Source organism: Phocoena sinus, chromosome 20 (assembly GCF_008692025.1).
Source record: "Phocoena sinus isolate mPhoSin1 chromosome 20, mPhoSin1.pri, whole genome shotgun sequence".
Classification (NCBI taxonomy): Eukaryota; Metazoa; Chordata; class Mammalia; order Artiodactyla; family Phocoenidae; genus Phocoena; species Phocoena sinus.
In genome coordinates, this window is record NC_045782.1 from 37786952 (window position 1) to 37804163 (window position 17212).

At 58.2% G+C, this 17212-nt stretch overlaps 1 protein-coding gene across 4 annotated transcripts; it reads left to right on the forward strand.

Annotated features, from left to right (window-relative positions):
• The first annotated feature begins 1477 nt into the window (after positions 1 to 1477).
• Positions 1478 to 10188, forward strand: PPP1R1B (protein phosphatase 1 regulatory inhibitor subunit 1B). 4 transcript variants are annotated; one of them, XM_032615009.1, is made up of 7 exons: positions 1480 to 2023; positions 3685 to 3745; positions 4031 to 4053; positions 4506 to 4584; positions 7715 to 7912; positions 9179 to 9298; positions 9389 to 10187. In XM_032615009.1, the coding sequence occupies exons 1-7, from the start codon at positions 1943 to 1945 to the stop codon at positions 9436 to 9438; spliced, it is 612 nt and encodes a 203-aa protein (XP_032470900.1). In that variant the 5' UTR covers positions 1480 to 1942; the 3' UTR covers positions 9439 to 10187. The 4 variants fall into 4 exon arrangements, with proteins under 4 accessions (XP_032470902.1, XP_032470900.1, XP_032470901.1 ...); XM_032615010.1 differs by having other exon boundaries at positions 1481 to 2023; positions 4509 to 4584; positions 9389 to 10188; XM_032615012.1 differs by lacking the exon at positions 1480 to 2023 and adding an exon at positions 3046 to 3234.
• Positions 10189 to 17212: the final 7024 nt, after the last annotated feature.

The following is a 17212-nucleotide window of genomic DNA, read 5'->3' on the forward strand; positions in this document are numbered from 1 at the left end:
AACACAGCGGGACTTGAGCCAGGCCTGGGGGTTGGGGGGAGTGGCACTGAGCAGCCAGGGCTTCCAGTGCCCATGGGCAAAGCTCTGCCCTCCTGCTACCCTCTCCTCACCCCCAGAGTGAGCGCTGACTCTGGGGCACTGCATTGTGCCCCTGACCCCACTTTCACAAGATTCCTCTGGCCTCTTGCTCCCCGCTCTGCCAAGGACCCAGCACACTGGGGCTGGGAGTGGAAAAGTTGCTGGGTGGGGGGAGGGGGACGCCTGACTGTTCCAGGCCCGAGGGTGACCAGGAGAAAAGAGAGCCAACACAAACAGAGCCCCAAGAAGACACATGCCTATGTACACGTCTACACACACACCCTCTCGTCACCGCAGAGGGGCATTCGGTCCCTCGCCCCTAGGCCCACAGAGGGAAACACCGTTCCTGCAAAGATACCCAGGACCTGGACAGATAAACAGGGGCACTCCAAACCACAGGGCCGTCTCCTCCCCTTTCTCCCCTCCAGAGACACACACAAGCGCCTCTGCAGGGAGAGAGAGGTTCACACCTCAGAAACGAGCACACACACACCTCTCCCCCGGCTCTATTCCTGCACCAAACTCACACACGTGATGGCACGTGGACTGGTACAGGCTGGCCCCCAACACCCCCAACTCTATCTCCCCCAGGCTGGTTCTGTCTCCCCCACGTTAGACCTGGGGAGGCACTTGAATCCAGGATACTTCTCGGCAGGGACACATTCCCCGCCCCCCACGGGAGTGCTCCCAGGATCACAGCCTCATCCCCTTCTACTGTACAGGCTGGAGCTGTGGATACAGTACCCACCCACCGCCACGCCCCCGCAAGCTGGCACTGCCTGCCCATCACCTTGACAGCCCCTGACATCCTCCCCCACCTCACCCCCTCCCCCGCACACACACAGTCTTCCCACACCCTGCCACTCACACCCGCATCCTTGACACTCTGACACACTTACTCACGTAGACTCGCACACACTCTCACCACACCGACACCCCCCCCCACACACTCCCTAGCTATAGGCACTACAGGGCCCCTGGCACTCACTTTCACACACTCCCTGCCATGATGACTGACACGTGTCCTCCCACGCACAACCCGCTCCACGCTCACTCGCTTTCTAGGACACCCCCATTCACAGCGTGGCAGGCTGGTGGTATTCTCTCCACGACCTCACAGGCCTCCCCGTGAAACTCCAAGTATCCACACCAGGAAGGGGTTAAAGCCAGAGTCCCCGCTGCTGCTCTCCCCTCGGCCTGCCCGCATTATCCTCCCTGCTGGACTCCATCAATAATGCAGCTTCAAGTTCTGGGGAGACGGCAGGGGGCCCCCAGCCCGCTCCCCGCGTCCTGGCTCACACTCCCCGCCCTCCTCCCGGCCCCGGGAGAACACGCTCCTCGGCGCTCATTGGCCCCTGTCTCCTGAGTCCTCCCACCAAGCTCCCGGGCGCCAGCGCCAGGCTGAGGGGACGGGCTGGGCACCCTAAGGCTGGGGCCGGAGGGTGAGACCCGGAGAGACGGAGCAAGGCAGAGGCAGAGACAGAGACAGAGACAGACATGCGGAGAGGGAGCAAGGGAGATAGAGGAAGGGCGGAGAGACACTGAGAGAGAGCGAGGGAAGGAGGGGAGAGACAGGGACCCAGACCCGCGAGCCGGGGAGCCCGGGGTGCGGGCGCGAAGGCACCGAGGCACGGGCGAGCCCCGGAGCCCGGCGGGGTAGGCGAGCAGAGGCGGCCGCCCCCCGCCCCCGCGCCCCCGCGCCCCCTCCCCTCGCCGGCGCGGTATTTTTATCTGTGCGTGAACAGCCCTCCTGCTCCTCCCCGCCGCACTCGGCCCGCTGTCGCCGCGGCGCCCTGAGCAGCGCGCCTGGACCGCAGCCCCGGACCCCGCGGCGCGCCCCCCGCCCACCGACCACCCGCCCGCCATGGACCCCAAGGACCGCAAGAAGATCCAGTTCTCCGTGCCCGCGCCCCCCAGCCAGCTCGACCCCCGCCAGGTGGAGATGGTAAGGGGGCTGCGCCCCAGCCCCGGCGGCGCCCCCCTCACCCCCGCTAAACACCCGGGCTCCTCTGCGCTCCGGGGTCTGAACTGGCCTGGGAGACGGGGGCGAAGGAGTCCCGGGCCCGCCTCGGACGCGGCGGGGACGTGGGGCAGCGCGTGAAGTTCGCTGGAGACTCGTGCAACTTTTCCCCCCGGGGCCTCGGTCCTGATCCCGGGGCGGGAGAATCCCGGGCGGCCCCAGGGAGGGCAGACGGTCCTCCGGACCCTGCACAGTGTCCTCCTTCCCTAAACTCCCACGCGGACCACTGGTGCCGCTCAGATGTGAGAAACATGGTACACTGACCTATTACACAGAGCAGGCCTCCGCCCAGCTGCCCCACGCTCTGGCTTTCTGTCTAGTTCCACCCTGCGTGCCTGGGCTGGGGTCGCCAGAACCTTGTTCTGACCTCTAGACAGAGCCACAACATGGCAACAAGGGTGGGGGGGATGATGACCAGTCATCACAGAAGCCAGAAGTCCTCCCACAGACAACTGAGTTCTCTGGACAGCCTTTCTGGGGACTGGAGGCCTCCAACGGCTTGTGGTGGGGGTGGGGGGTGGGATGTGATGGAGGGAGAGAAGAGGGTTCTGCCCCCCACCCCGCAACTTAGCCATTCACTTGTTGCTGAGATGCAGCTGGCACCCCACAGCGCAGTGAGAGTGGAGCCAAGTCATTTTGAGGAGAGCTAGGCGGCCATGGGGGCGGGTTGGGTCCCCGGCCCAAGCAGCTTTTGGTCTGGAGGGCAGCGTTGGGAGCTTGGCAGAGGGAGGTGGCGGTTTCAGCTTAATTCACCTGGTTCTCTTTGTGCATTTCCCTGGAGCTCAGAGGGGACCTAATTAACTGACAGTTGGTCTGATTGCCAAGCTGGGGGGAAGGCGGGGGAGTCACTAGGAGTGCTCAGTGCGCCCCCCACCCCCCGGTGCAGCTTGGCTCATGTACCAAGGAGGGCAACTTTTTGTTTTTTATGAGGACTGGGTGAAGAGTTCTGCAGCCTGAGAGATACTGCTAGAGGGACCCAGAGCCAGGCCCCCAGAGACCACACCCAGGCCCCTGTGGGTCTGAGGGTCAGACCCACACCTGCGCCTCAGTGTGAGGTTGGAGGTGCCTGCAGTACCAGGCTCAGCCTCCCTCTGCAACTGGATCCACTTTCCCTGGAGCCCTTGAGCTGACCTTAGGTAGGCAGGGCCATGTGGGTGCCATGGCCCATGGGGCATCTTCCACAGCCAGCTTCAGGTTCTGAGGTCTGATGTCCTCAAAAATGAGAGAGGAAGGGCCTTGGTAGGGGAAGGCAGAAAGGGAGGTGGCAGTTCTGGAGTAGCCATGGAGTGGGATGGGCATCAGCTGGGAGCCAGTGATGCATTTTTCTTGTCCCTTCCCTGCCTTGGCATGCTGTGTGACTTTGAGCTCTTTGCTGAACCTCTCTGAGCCTTGGGTTTCACCTTGGTAAAATGAGGGGGTTGGGTGAGCTATGGAGTTCCTTACAGCTCTGACAGGCTTTGATTCAAAGGTTCCCTGGGGACTCCAAAGCACTGTTTGTTCCCTGCTGCCTGGGTAGGGGGTGGGGAGTGGGCTGCAGGTGTCTGTCCTGCCCCTCCTCCTCCCCATCTCTTTCTCTATCTTCTTAGATCCGGCGCAGGAGACCAACCCCTGCCATGCTGTTCCGGCTCTCAGAGCACTCCTCGCCAGGTGGGCCCCTACCCTGCCCCCTAGTGCTGGCCCCATCCTAACCCTGATGCCTTCTTGGGGCCCCTGCCAAAGTCCCATGAGTAGGAGACTGAGCAGAAGATGGGGGGGTTAAGGTCTGGGAGCCCAACTCCATTGGGTTCATTTATTGACCAGGCACTTCCCAACACCAGGAGGGAAAGGGCACAGAGACTGAGCCTTTGGGGAAAGTAATTCAGATTCTTTCTCTCTTCTGTCTCTCCCTCTTCTCTCTTCTTCCTGGCTCGGTTCACTGGTGGCCTCCCTCAGAGGAGGAGGCCTCACCCCACCAGGTGAGTTTCCAGGGGCAGCTGGAAGGAGGGATGCCAGGGCCCTTTGTGATGGGCTGGAGGGGATTACTTCCCAGCTAACACACGGTGCCACCCAGGAGGACATTAGCATATCAATTGGCACCTCAGTGAGAGTGCCTGGTGCCAGGGTGCCGCCAACACCCTGCCCTTGTCTTTCCTCTGCCCTTGTCTTTCCTCTGCTCAGACTCAGGCTGGGCCTCCAGAACGCAGGGTCCTGATCTGAGCCAGGCCATGGCTATGGAGCCCCTCCCAAAGCCACCAGTTAGCCTCAGCCTCGGTGCAGGAGGTGCAGGACCCGAGGGGCAGCAGTGCCTGGGCCTGGACCTGAGAACAGAGGCTAGACCAGTCTGCCTGGGTTGCCTTGGTGGGATAGAATGGAGGGAGGGTGAAGGAAAGGGGCCTCTGTAAGCCCATTTAACCTGGCACTTCCCCAGCAGAGAGCCTCAGGAGAGGGGCACCACCTCAAGTCGAAGAGACCCAACCCCTGTGCCTACACACCCCCCTCGCTGAAAGGTACTGTCTCCCACCCATCAGTTGGGCTGTCCCCTTGACCCCTGCAACTGGGCTGACATTGGGTGTGTGTGTGACATGTTGAGCTTTTGTTGGTGGGGACGGATAGTCTTGTGTACCCACCCCAAGCCCTACTTAGAGACCAATTCTTTCTTAATTTGGCCTTGTAAAAAGAAGCAGCCCAGGGGCTGAAAAGGGTGGCATGGGTCTTAAAATTAGGTTGTGGGGTTGAAAGAAAAGAGGTACGTAACAAGTAGGCATCGGCTCTGCACCTCCTTTGCAAGCATGCACTGGACCACCTCCCCCTCCTTCTCCCCGAAGGGCACCTTCTTTGGGCTGCACCCCTTGCTCTCCTCTCCCATCCCCGTGCCATTTGCACAGGTCTGCACACCGATGTTCCTGCTTCTCCTTTCTATACCAAAAGGCAAGTCATTCCTATAGCACTCACTTATCAAACACCTAGTGTATGCCAGGCCCCCCTGGTGGGTGCTGGGCAAAAATAAGAGTAAGATTTGGCCTCAGCCCTCCTGGGGCCCTTCACCTCAAAGGGTCAGGGAGAGTTACAGAGGAGAGGGTGTTTAAGCTTGGATGGGAAGGCTGAATAAGAATTCAACAGGCAGGCCAGGCATGGAGGGGCATTCCAGGGAGAGGGAGGAAGGTGTGCAAAGGGAAGCTGGTGTGAAATCACAGGGGTCTTCAGGGCCGGCCTGGAGACTTGGCTTCCAGGGGGGAGCTGGGGGAGATACACCTGGAGGAGAAGGTGGCACAGGTGGGGGTGTGAGGAGGGTCTCTTCCTAACTAAGCCCTAGGATGCCTTCCTACACCACCTCAGCTCCCACCTGAGGCTCTTCCTGCCTGGCCAGCCCCTCCTCCCACGGAGGCTGGGAGGGAGGGAACCAGAAGGGTGTGCGGAGAGCTCCCTCTGGGGTGGGTTTAATGAGTTCCCAGTGAAAGGCCAAGTCAACAGGTGCACCTGTCAGCCTGCCGGCCAAGGTTGGGAGCAGAGAGACTGGGAGGAGAGTCCAGAAGGGCAGGAGCCCTTTCTCTTCCTCAAGGACAGGACGAGGCAGGGACAGCAAGCGGGCAGTGGGTTCAGCTTTTGGAAGGCCTTCCTACCTGTTGGGATGTGGGGAAGGCCAGCCCCTGAAGCAGGCATGAGGGAGGAGGTGGCATCTTCTCAGGAGAGAATATGAGAAATCTCTCTCCTCCCCATCCTGGGCTGGGCCGGGGGCAAGTGCGTGTGAGAGGGAAGAACCACCCTTGGACTCTTGATTGTGAGCGAGGGGCAGAGGGCTGGGGTGAAAAAGATGCCAGAAATGTGCCCCTGCCCCCGTGGCCCCTTTGGGCTGCAACTTAAGGAGGGTCTGAGTGGGGAAAGGCAGGGCGGTGGAAAGGGGCCAGGAGAGGGGTGCGGGGGCTGTGCTGGGGACCTTGGAGCTTAAAAAGGGCCACTTGGGTCGGGGGAACTCAGGTTCCCAGAGCTGGAGACAGAGGGATTAGGAGACAGTTGGGAGGATGAGGGGGAGACCCCAGAGAGCCCTGCGAGGCACGAGGCAGGCGAGGCACGCGGGAGGCTCACGGGGCGCCAGCACAGGGCTGCGCACACCTATTGTTGATGCTGTGGCTCACGAACTGAAGAACTGAACTCTCCACCCCCGGCTGCTCGAGCTGCCACCTCCTCTCCTCCCTTCCTCCCTTCCCCAACGCTCAGAGGACCCTTCTGAACCTGCAGGGCACTGTGTGATAGGCTTTGGCTCCTTTCTGAGCAGGGAAAGCATCTGGCAGGGTGGGGGACTTGTAGGTGGAGAAGCTCAGGGCCCCCAAGGAAGGGTGGACACTGAGTCTTGGCTTGAGGGGGGTCTTCAAGGCCGAGCTCTCACACTTGCCTCAAGGTGAAGCTTTCCCCAAGGACAGGGCGGGGTAATTTATCGCACTTTTATTGCCTGGGTAGCTTGCCTAGAGCCAGCAGGAGGCACCGGGTGGAGCTCGGGGCAAGGCAGGGCAGCGGGCAGGCACAATGCACCCTCTGTGCCTGGCCCTGAGTTGGCAGGAGAGCCGTGCCCTGCTCCCTACACTGGAGGTTTCCAGCCTGGATCTGCCCCCTCTGGGCTTTCTGAGGGGAGGGGCTGCCTGCGGAGCAAGGAGGAGCTGCAGCAACTGCAGGGCCCAGCTCGTCAGCACCTGGTCTCTGGGCCTTGACTTTAGTGAGCCAAATGCTCTAAAATCCCACCAGCTCCTGGGCCCCCTGCTGCCTCTGTCCCAGCCACTCCTCCCAGGGTCCCCTCAACCCCTGCCGTTCTCCCAGAGTCCCCCAGCCCTGGCCCCTTTCTCCTAACCCCCTAGTCCTTTCCATCTTTTGGAAACTTCTCTCCAGCTGCCCACACTGTTCCCTTGCTAGGTCCTATCCCAGCAGGCCTTGGTGGCGTTGGGGGGGTGGGTGGTGTTCACTGCTTTCTAGGTCACCGCAGAGGGAGCTGAAGCTTGGGGATGTGGGTCAAGATTGTGGGGGCCGCGTCTGAGCACGCCGCATCCCCAGGCACGGACTTCACTGGCTGCAGACTATTATGTCCTCAGCCTCAGAACTGTTCCTACCTCTTAGAGCCTAGGGCAGGGGTGTGTGGAGTAGCATCTACGATGGGGCAGTGCCGGGGAGTGGGGACCAAGCCCAGCATGGGGTGGTGGGCAGGATCGGGGTAGCAGTGAGCCCTAAGCAGGCTGGGCACTCCCCTAGAAATTGAAAGGGACACATCCCCCAGGGCCTGGCCCATGGGCCCTGTGCCTTCTCCAGGGGCTGTAGCTGGTGGACAAGCTCCCCAGCCAGGGAATGTTAAGCTGTTGCTGTACCCGCCTGGTCTTGTCCGGCTTGGCAGGAGCTGCCTGGTGCTGGCCTCTGGGAGAGCAGCACCTTTGGACAGCTTAGGAGCCAGACGTGATCAAGAGGCTACCCCCTGCTGCTTCTGCCCTGGTCTGGGCCCCCAGCAGGCTGACCTGCAGCTTTTAGCTTTTGAACTAGACCCCTGTGGGGGATTAGCTCTGCCCCAGGCCCACAGGAAGGAGGCTGGGGACTGGGCCACATGCCTCTCCCGCTTCTCGGGCCTGGCTGAGCCCTGCCTTCCCGGTCCCCCTGTGCCAGCTGTGCAGCGCATTGCTGAGTCTCACCTGCAGTCCATCAGCAACCTGGGTGAGAACCAGGCCTCAGAGGAGGAGGATGAGCTGGGGGAGCTGCGGGAGCTGGGCTACCCAAGAGAGGAGGACGAGGAGGAGGAGGACGAAGAAGAGGAGGAGGACGAGGACAGCCAGGCTGAAATCCTGAAGGGCGGCAGGGGGTCTGGTAAGCTGAACGGGCTGTGAAGCCTGGGTTCCACCACCACAGATTAGGTGGGATCCTCCCTGAGTGTCCTGGAACACCCCCTCCCGGTTCACAGTTTCTCACACATGTCAAGGGCCTCCCCACTCTCTCATCCCACAGGATGCCTTGCACTCAGCCTTACCTGACACCTGGGCTGTTCCCATCCTTGACTCAGTCCTTCTCCCAATCCAGTTTCCTCCAATAATTCCTCTCTTCCCTAAGAATTAAGGCAAGGCCACCTGAGGTTTGAGGCTAGACCCAAGAAAGGACTTCCCATCCACGGCAGTTGGGAGGTGCAAGGAGATGGGGGATAGTGGGCTAAGAGTATCCAGTGCCCCATCGCCTGCATTTCTGAACACAGGATGTGGTCTCTGCTAGGGGGCACAGGGCTGGTCGATAAGTCCTCTCCAGGAACCTGTGGCTCTTTTCCCCTTTTGTATTTCCTAGGCTGGAGGTGAGAGGGTGCCCTCTAGTGTCTAGATGGAGAATGTAGGATTCAAGAACCAACTGCGTTGGCTGCAGCTCCAACCCCAGCTGCCTGGGAAGAGAGGGGCCAGGGAGGGGCATGAAACCTACACAGAAGGCCTCAAAGCTAGAGACCCCAAATCCCCAAATCTCCACGGGGAGTCCCAAGGCCCAGAGAATTCCTAGGCAGGAAGATCTCAGCCCTCCCAGGACTGTTGGCCCAGGCCATCCACATCTATCCCTCCCAGTGCACCTTAAACGTTTTGGTGCCATTATTTATGGAGATGAAAACTAGCCAACCACTCCTGCTTGAAGTGTCCATCCCTTGCACCTCCCCCCAAAATGGCGTGGGCCTCCTCTCTGCCTTGGCAGTGGGGGCTTCGGTCATGGGAGCAAAATCTCCAGCTGGAACAGGTGAAGAGGAGGTGAGAGGAGACTGTTCCCTTAAGGAAAGCAGCAGGGCAGTGGGTCAAATGACAGGATGACCAATCTTGGAGCAGCTCCTAAGTGCCGGCGCTGGGCTGCAGGGTATTAACTATTATCTTATGTAAGGCAGTCTACACAATTTCCCTCTTACCATCCCCTTCAAAGAGGTAACAACGGACCTATCTAAGTCATATGGCTAGTCATTGCAAGAGCTGTCTTAGTCCAGTGCTCTCTCCACTATACCACGATACCCTCCAAAGGCTTGGCCACAGCCGGCTGAGAGACTCGGCTCCTGTTCCAGGACAGCCAGACGGATACTCAGAGCCTGTGCTTTTATCCCTTCTTTCCCGTCCCCAGCTGGGCAGAAGACTACTTTTGGTCAAGGTCTGGAGGGTCCCTGGGAGCGTCCGCCTCCCCTGGATGAGCCCCAGAGAGACGGAAGCTCTGAGGACCAAGTGGAAGATCCGGCATTAAATGGTGAGGTTTGGGGGTGGGTGGGGCTGGGGAAGCGGGGCTGGGATATTGGTGGGCGTGGCCAGACCCTAAGTCCATCTGCTTGCCTTGCAGAACCTGGGGAGGAGCCACAGCGCCCTGCTCACCCTGAACCTGGCTCATAGGCACCAGCCCTGCATCTCCCAGAAGTGGCGAGGGCATTGCTGTTCCCCAGAAACCCACTCTGTCCCCACCCTATTTTGTACCCTTCCCCTCACTTGCTAGGGCTGCGGCTTCTGACTTAGAAGACTAGGGCTGGTCTGTGTTTGCTTGTCTGCCCACCTTTGGCTGATGCCCAGAGTCCCTGGGCACTTGCTGCCTGATGCCTACCCCTGCCAGTCATTCCCCCATTCACCCAGTGGGTGGTGGGATGTGAGAGAGCTTGCATTGGGAAATCCAGTAAATGGGGGACAAAGGTTCATCCTTCACAAGTCTACTCCCCAGACCCTCTCCCCTGGGCACAGGAAACCCACAGGGCAGGACCCTAAGATCTGGGGAAAGAGGGTACCGAGAACTTTAAGTGCCCACAGATCCTTCTCCATCCCCTGGGGAATTCCAAGTCACCACCCCTCTCACTGGCTTCTACCAGGGCCCAGGATTCAGGCATCCTTTCCACAGCCTCAACATTTTGGAACTCTTCCCCTTATCAACTGCTCCCCAGCCTGGGTGCCTGGAAGATGGACTGGCAGAGGCTGCTTTGTTGCATTTTGTTTGTGCTTTGATGCCAGGAATGCCGCCTAGTATATAAGTCCTTAGGGGGGCACATGGTGGGGGAGCCAGGCTCTCCTTGTCCTCCAGCTGCTCTGCCCCCTTCCCTCCTTCCCTGACTCCAGGACTGAACCGCTCCCATGCTGCAATAAATCTTTGTAAATAACTGCTGAGACTTCTCTTTCAGGGGGAAAGGAGAGGGAGGAGGTAACAGGTTTCCCTGTTACCCTGTGGTGGTCATCCAAGGGTCAGGTCCTCGACCCTAGTGTCCAGTCCTCTAGTTTGGAGACTTGACTGCTGACAAGCTCCGAGCCCTCTTGGGAAGGACCACAGGAGTTCTAGATCCTGCTGAGGATGGCTGAAAGAGGCAGAGGGGGAAAGAAGAGTCCTTCAAGAGTAACTGGATTCCTCCAAAGGGCCTGTCCCTCAGCCCCACAGGCCTCCCCTCAGGAAGATCCCCTTTTTTCTCCACAGTGCCAGGCCTGTGTGGCCCAATAAGGATGATGCCCCTGGGCTTCTTTCCAACACCCCTACCGTTAGGAATATCCTTTCAGGCCTAACTTTAGCTGCAGCCCCCACTTCCGCCCCTTGGGGGTGGGGCCCGAGGGCTTGGGGGCGGGGCTGCAGCCCTACGCACGTTCGCTCTCGGGGGCGGACTCAGTGGCGGAAGTGGCGCCGCCGGGAGATCCCCTTCCTCTCCGAGGCGCTGCTGGGGCCGCGGAGACGGGCTGCGGCAGGGGCTAAGAAGAACTGGGGCCGTGGCTGACATGGAGCAGGTGGGTCCGCGAGAGGTCAGTGGGACCGGGTGGTGGTACGAGGGCTACGTCTTGCCAGCAGATCCCGCCTCTCTAGCCGGTGTCCGTTCGTAGTTCCGTCCGACCCTTCCCACACCCCCTGCGCCCCAGGTTCCTCCCCCTTCCTCTGCTTGGCCTTGCTCCACCCCGCGCCGGGTTCGAGGGTCTCGGGCGCTGACCGTCCGCGGCCCCGCCCACTCGAGAGAGCCCGGGAAGGGCGTCCCGGATCGGCCTCCAAAGCCTATTTCTTCTTTGTGAGCGGAGAAGCGAGGGGGCGGTATCTGGGTATTAAAGGGCAGGAGTTGGATATGGGGAGGGGTCAGGGCCTGAGAATGAGGAGGAATATATCTACAAGTTACTGTAGGTCTGCGTCTCACTGTCATCCGATCTCCCTCAACTTCCTTTGGAAATGGCAGTGAATGACTTCCTAATTGACATCAGAAGGGCCCTTTAGTATCTTTCTTGAGTTCTTAGAGGTGCATACTAACTCGTAACTGAAGTCGTTGATACGTGCCTCTCTCCCCCTTTTTTGGCTTCCTCCGCGTCAGCATCCCCTTATTTTCTTCCTACTTCTCTGACTGTAGAAATACCGTTTCACACTCTCCTCTCTCGCCCAGTCCCTTACTCTGTACATTGAATTTGGGTGGTCTCGTCAACTCTCATGGCTTCAGCTTTACACCACGTAAGTTCTCGAAACGCGCCCAGATCTACATCTTCAGCGGAGTGCCCCTCCCTGGAGCCTCAGACTTGGCCATCCAGCTACCAGTTGTACGGCTCCACTCCAGCTGCCACTCACTTCGTCTGAACTTGAACTGCTGCTCTTCTCCCCTGCAGCTTCATTCTTTCGCTACCACCCCATCCCAGCCAGAAACCTGAGAATTATACTTCCTCTTCTTTCTCAATTCCCATATCTAAGAGGCGACCTGAACATGCTTCACACCCGGTCCTGTGCCTCTCTTTTGTTACCACCCTTGTTGATGTGTTTCTCACCAGGATGACTGCAGTGACTTCCCAGCAACTTCCAGTCATGGCTGCCTGCAACCCAGCCTCCAAACTGTAACGCTTGTGATCCTTTTATTTTTTTAAAAATTAATTAATTAATTTATTTATGGCTGCGTTGGGTCTTTGTTGCTGCACGCGGGCCTTCTCTAGCTGCGGTGAGTGGGGGCTACTCTTCGTTGCGGTACGAGGGCTTCGCATTGCCGTGGCTTCTCTTGTTGCAGAGCACCGGCTCTAGGCGCACAGGCTCTAGAGCGCAGGCCTAGTAGTTGTGGTGCACCGGCTCAGCTCCTCCACAGTATGTGGGATCTTCCCGGACCAGGGATCAAACCCGTGTCCCCTGCATTGGGAGGCAAATTCTCGACCACTGCGCCACAAGGAAGTGCCTCTTATGATCCTTTAGAAACACATCTCATAATGTCACTTCCTTGCTTAAAACCCTTTGATGGTTTCCCATTGCCTATGGGAAAGACTGAATCTTTAGCACAATTTACAGAGCTCTCAATGACCTTACCTCTTCCCTACCCTTGTGTGTACCCTAAGGTCCAATAATATGGCATTGCGGGATGCGCTTGTCCACACCTTTTGTGTCTCCATGCCTTTGCATGCACCAGCCCCGTTGCCTGAAAGCCCCTTCTCCTCTTAGCTGCTGGGCTACCTTCTGCTGGTCCTCAGGCAGCATCACCTCTGGACCACCTTCCCCCCGCCACTCCCAAGGCTCAGTATTGCCCCGAGTCCCTGCAGCACCTGTCCGTAATAGCATGATGACTGACAATACAGACTCCTGAATCAGACTTCCTGCGTTCTCATACTGTTTTGTGATCTTGATGAAGTCACTGCCTCGGTTTCCTCATTTGTCAAATGGAGATAGTCATGTGCCTACCTGACAGTTATTGTGAGTATTAAATGAAATAGTGTATGTTTAGGGCTTAAAACAGTGAGCGCGTGAGTGCTGAATAAATAAGTGTTAGCTATTACTCTTTTTTTTTTTTTTTTTTTGCGGTACCCGGGTCCCTCACTGTCGTGGCCTCTCCCGTTGCGGAGCACAGGCTCCGGATGCGCAGGCTCAGCGGCCACGGCTCACGGGCCCAGCCGCTCCGCGGCATGTGGGATCTTCCCGGACCGGGGTGCAAACCCGCGTCCCCTGCATCGGCAGGCAGAATCTCAACCACTGCGCCACCACGGAAGCCCAGCTATTACTCTTTACATAAGAATAATATAGAACAGTGGGTATAACTTTTTAAAGTATTTTATTTATTTATTTTATTTGGTTGGGCCCCGTCTTAGTTGTGGGAGGTGGGCTCCTTAGTTGCAGCATGCGAACTCCTAGGTGCAGCATGCATGTGGGATCTAGTTCCCTGACCAGGGATCGAATTCCGGCCCCCTGCCTTGGGAGCGTGGAGTTTTAACCACTGTGCCACCAGGGAAGTCCCAATGGGTATAACTTTTTTTTTTTTTTTTTTTTTTTGCGGTACGCGAGCCTCTCACTGTTGTGGCCTCTCCCATTGCGGAGCACAGGCTCTGGACGCGCAGGCTCGGCGGCCATGGCTCATGGGCCCAGCCGCTCCGCGGCATGTGGGATCTTCCTGGACCAGGGCACGAACCTGTGTCCCGTGCATCGGCAGGTGGACTGCGCCACCAGGGAAGCCTATAACTTTTAATTTTATAAAGTGCTTGAGGACAGTTGACGTGGCTTCTCATTCTGTCCCAGAGCCCCAAAGCCTGACTCTTTGTCAATGAATATGACTCTTTGTCATTTCTCAATGACTCTTTGTCATTTCTGCTCAAGAAATGAATCTGGAAATGAATAAATGTTACATGGCAAGCATTAATTCTAGAGAAATGTACACAGAGCTCTGGGAAGCCAAGCAAGAAAAAGGCCAAGGATGGCTTTCCAGAGGAGCTGACAATTAGTGAGGGGCCTTAGAGCGAGAAAATGAGTTTACCAGAAGGAGGTAGAGACCAGGGTGGGCTCAGAGAATGGAGTGCTGGGTCCTCTGAATAGAGAGCTCTTGCAGGGGAGGGGGCTGAGGTGGGCAGGAGGGCAGAGGCAGTCTCCGCTGTCAAGGCTGGGGATTCTTTTCCTCACCTAGCCATGAAGAAGTGTCCCCTGCAGGGACCATGCCCTGGGGAGGTCTGGAGGCCTGGTACCCGTGTTTGGGGACAGGTCCCTGGGGTAAGGTCAGCATGCACTCCTGTGGGCTGGGCCTGTGCTTTAAACCTGAATCTGGGCTTTTGTTAGTGCCTGGAATGCCCATCTTCCTTGCATCCAGCTGGTAGATGTGGAGGCCCGAGTCAAATGGCTTCTCCTCCCTGTGGCTTTCCTGACCTCACCCACTCTAGCCTGGGTCAGATGCTCCCTTCTCTGGGAGCCCACAGTCCTTTGTTCGTTCCTCCCCGAAAGTGCTGATCACAGCATGGCACTGTACATTTATCTGTCAGCCTCCCTCAGCCGACCCGGAGCCCCTGAATATCCCCAGGGAGCAGCACAGTGTCTGGCACACCGTACGCTCTCAGTTCTCATGCTGCGGTAAACTGAGCTCTCCCACACCTAGACTTGTTTGGAGGAGGGGGACGTGGGTGAGACCAAAAGTCCTGTACATTTGACAGCTCACACTTATTGCATTGAACAGTAGAGATGGTTGGCCCCATTTTACAGACAAGGAAGCTGAGACTTGGGTGGTGTCTCAGCAGGAACTTAAGGAACCATCCTCTGACTCCAGGTCCACAGCTGTCTCCCAGAAACTGCCTCGGACTCCCAGCCCTCAAAGGGGCAGCTGCCACATCAGTGGGATAAGGGACAAGGAAGGCATCCCATCCGGCCGTTGTGTGTCCCTCTGAACTTTTCCTGCCTGGGAAGAGGCTGACCCTGGCTTTTGTCTGGTCAGAGCTGGTGCTGGGAGGAGTCTGTGCTGAATCACCCCCACCCCTGCAGAGCCCTTCCCTCAAGTAGGCTGATAGGACTGAGATCGCCCTGGAACGTGACAGGCTGTTTCCAGACTGACCTTGAGAACTTGACCTCATTAGCCCCCATTTTTATCCAACAGCACCAAGGGGCCGGGTGGGGCCTGACTCACCAGCCCTTGAGTAGGCCAGGGGTCAGAGAATCACAGAGCAGGGGGCATCTCCAACATTAACAGGGCCTGGCATGTAGAGGGAACTGGAGGGCCGAGTAGATCTCAGTTTGTTAGGATTTTCCAATAAACTGTACCGTCAGAGCCTTCTGGGCTGGGGAGGGGTAGGGAGTGTACAGTGATGAATGTGGTTTCTTGGCTTGACTGTACCCTCTCCACTTCCCCCAAAGGAAGGGAGAAACAGAGCCTGGCTTGGGCTTTGATACCTTATTTGTCACTGCTGCCGTTTCCTCCTCTCCTTAAATTCCTACCTCTCCAGGGAACTTCCCAAGCCCTCTGGGTGGGGCAGAGTAGGTGCCAGTAAGCCAACTTTGTCGAGGCTGATGGCATGGGCCACTGAGCCCTGAACTACAGGAGAGCCTAATGTGTACCGTCCGGGGCGAGCAGCTCCCTGAGGTCAGGGCCCATCCTACCATCTAGCAGTACTGATGGACCCTCAGCCAGGGCCCTGCCTCTAACTGTGGCCCCTAATATTAGTAATAGCTACTGTTATTTAAACACAGGCACATTGCAGGTGTTATTTCTAATCCTTTCAATAGTTCTGTGAAGTGAGCACTCTACCATCCCCATTTTACAGGTGAGAGACTCAGTGATTTGGTCAAGGGCACACAGCCTAATAAAGAATGGCCTTGGGCTTTCAACTCCAGGTCTGCTGACCAACCCCCAAACCCACACCCTTTCCCTTGTTCCAGGGTAGGCATTACAGATCCACAGGCCAGTGAACCTACTAGATATGTGCCATGTATGGCCAGACACTGTGACTGGGCCTCAGGGGCTTAAGGAGAGATGACTTTGAGGCTCAAGTCTAGCGTGTTGGGAGGGAAGTGCTGAGGCAGAGTCCCGAGACCTGGGCTTGGGGAAGCGTGAGGCTGAGGGTGAGGTTTGCCCAGGAGGTGCCTTGTGAACTGGTCTCTGAAGAGTTGGAGCTCCCCCCAGGGGGAGGAGGTCATTCCAAAATGGGGAAACAGAGGCACTGGAGGCACAGAAGGGAGACCAGCTGGCCATGGTGTGTCCTGGGAGCAGCCAGTGATCTGGAGAGTATTGGAGGAGGGGTATCAACCCCACAGCAAGAGAAGAGTGCTGGGGACCCTTTTGCTATCTGAGGAATTTAACTGCTCACCAGGTCTTCTCTCTGTGAGTTGGGGCTCAGGGAAAAGGGGAGCTGCCACCCTGCCTGAGGGTGCCCAGGAAACCAGTCCCCCTTGCCCGTTGGCAGCGGAGGTGCCGGGGCTCTGGGCAGCACGAAACACCAAGAGAGGGTCGAGTCCAGCTCCAGGAGAGGCTGGACAGGTGGGGCCGCTCCTCCAGGGCTGGGTGTGAACGTGCACCTGTACATGTGGCGCTGCAGGAGAGGGTGGAAGTAGCCGTTCAGCGCGTTTCGTGAATACTTACTGTGAGCCTGGTACCGTTCCGGGAACTGGGCACGCAGCAGTGAGCAGAGCATGGGAGTCCCTGCTCCAGTGGAAGAAGGCAGGCAGGAAACAGCCCAGCGAACATACAATATGTCTGGGCTGATGTGTGCTGTGAAGACAAATAAAGGCGGGGAAGGGAGTGGAGGTTGGGGCTGAATAGGGTGTTCAGGGAAGGCCTCTCCAAAGGGGCCAGAATGGAGGGAGGGGACATTACAGAGACCCAGGGGAGGAACAGGCAGGACAGCAGGAACAAGGGTCCAGGGCTGGGAACATGCTTGATGTGTCCAGGGAACAGTGAGGGACTGGTGTGTCTGGAGCAGAGGGTTCCAGGGGAGGAGGCCAGGGGAAGAGGAGGCTTACAGGCCAGGGTGGGGACTTGGGCCTTTACTCTGGGGCCGCTGGAAGCTCTTGGAGGTTTGGGGCATTGGGAGGTGTGGTCTGACTTTTACTGGGATCCCTGTGACTGCTGCGTTGAGAACAGACTTGGGACGAGGACAGGAGGCGGTCAGGAAGCTGTCGCAGGTGAGAGATGTGGCTCGGGCAGGTGGTGGTGAACAGTGGCAGCTGCTGGCTGGATTTTGAAGGATTTGTTGGTCGCTCAGATGTGGAGTGGAGGGCACTGGGCTCTCCACAGGCCCTGCCTGGGTGGCTGTTAAGCTCTTTGGGGTCTTTTGACACCTCACTCCCCAGCCAGCACAGGCTCTGGGGGCAGCCACGTTTGGGTTCACCGGGTCCCAGCCCGGCACCGAGGGAAGCCCGCGTGTCCCTGGGGTCAGCTCTGCCGCATCCAGGCCGGGGGGCTGTAGGCAGGCCTCTCTGAGCTTCAGTCCTCTCATCTCCACAGCTCCTGGT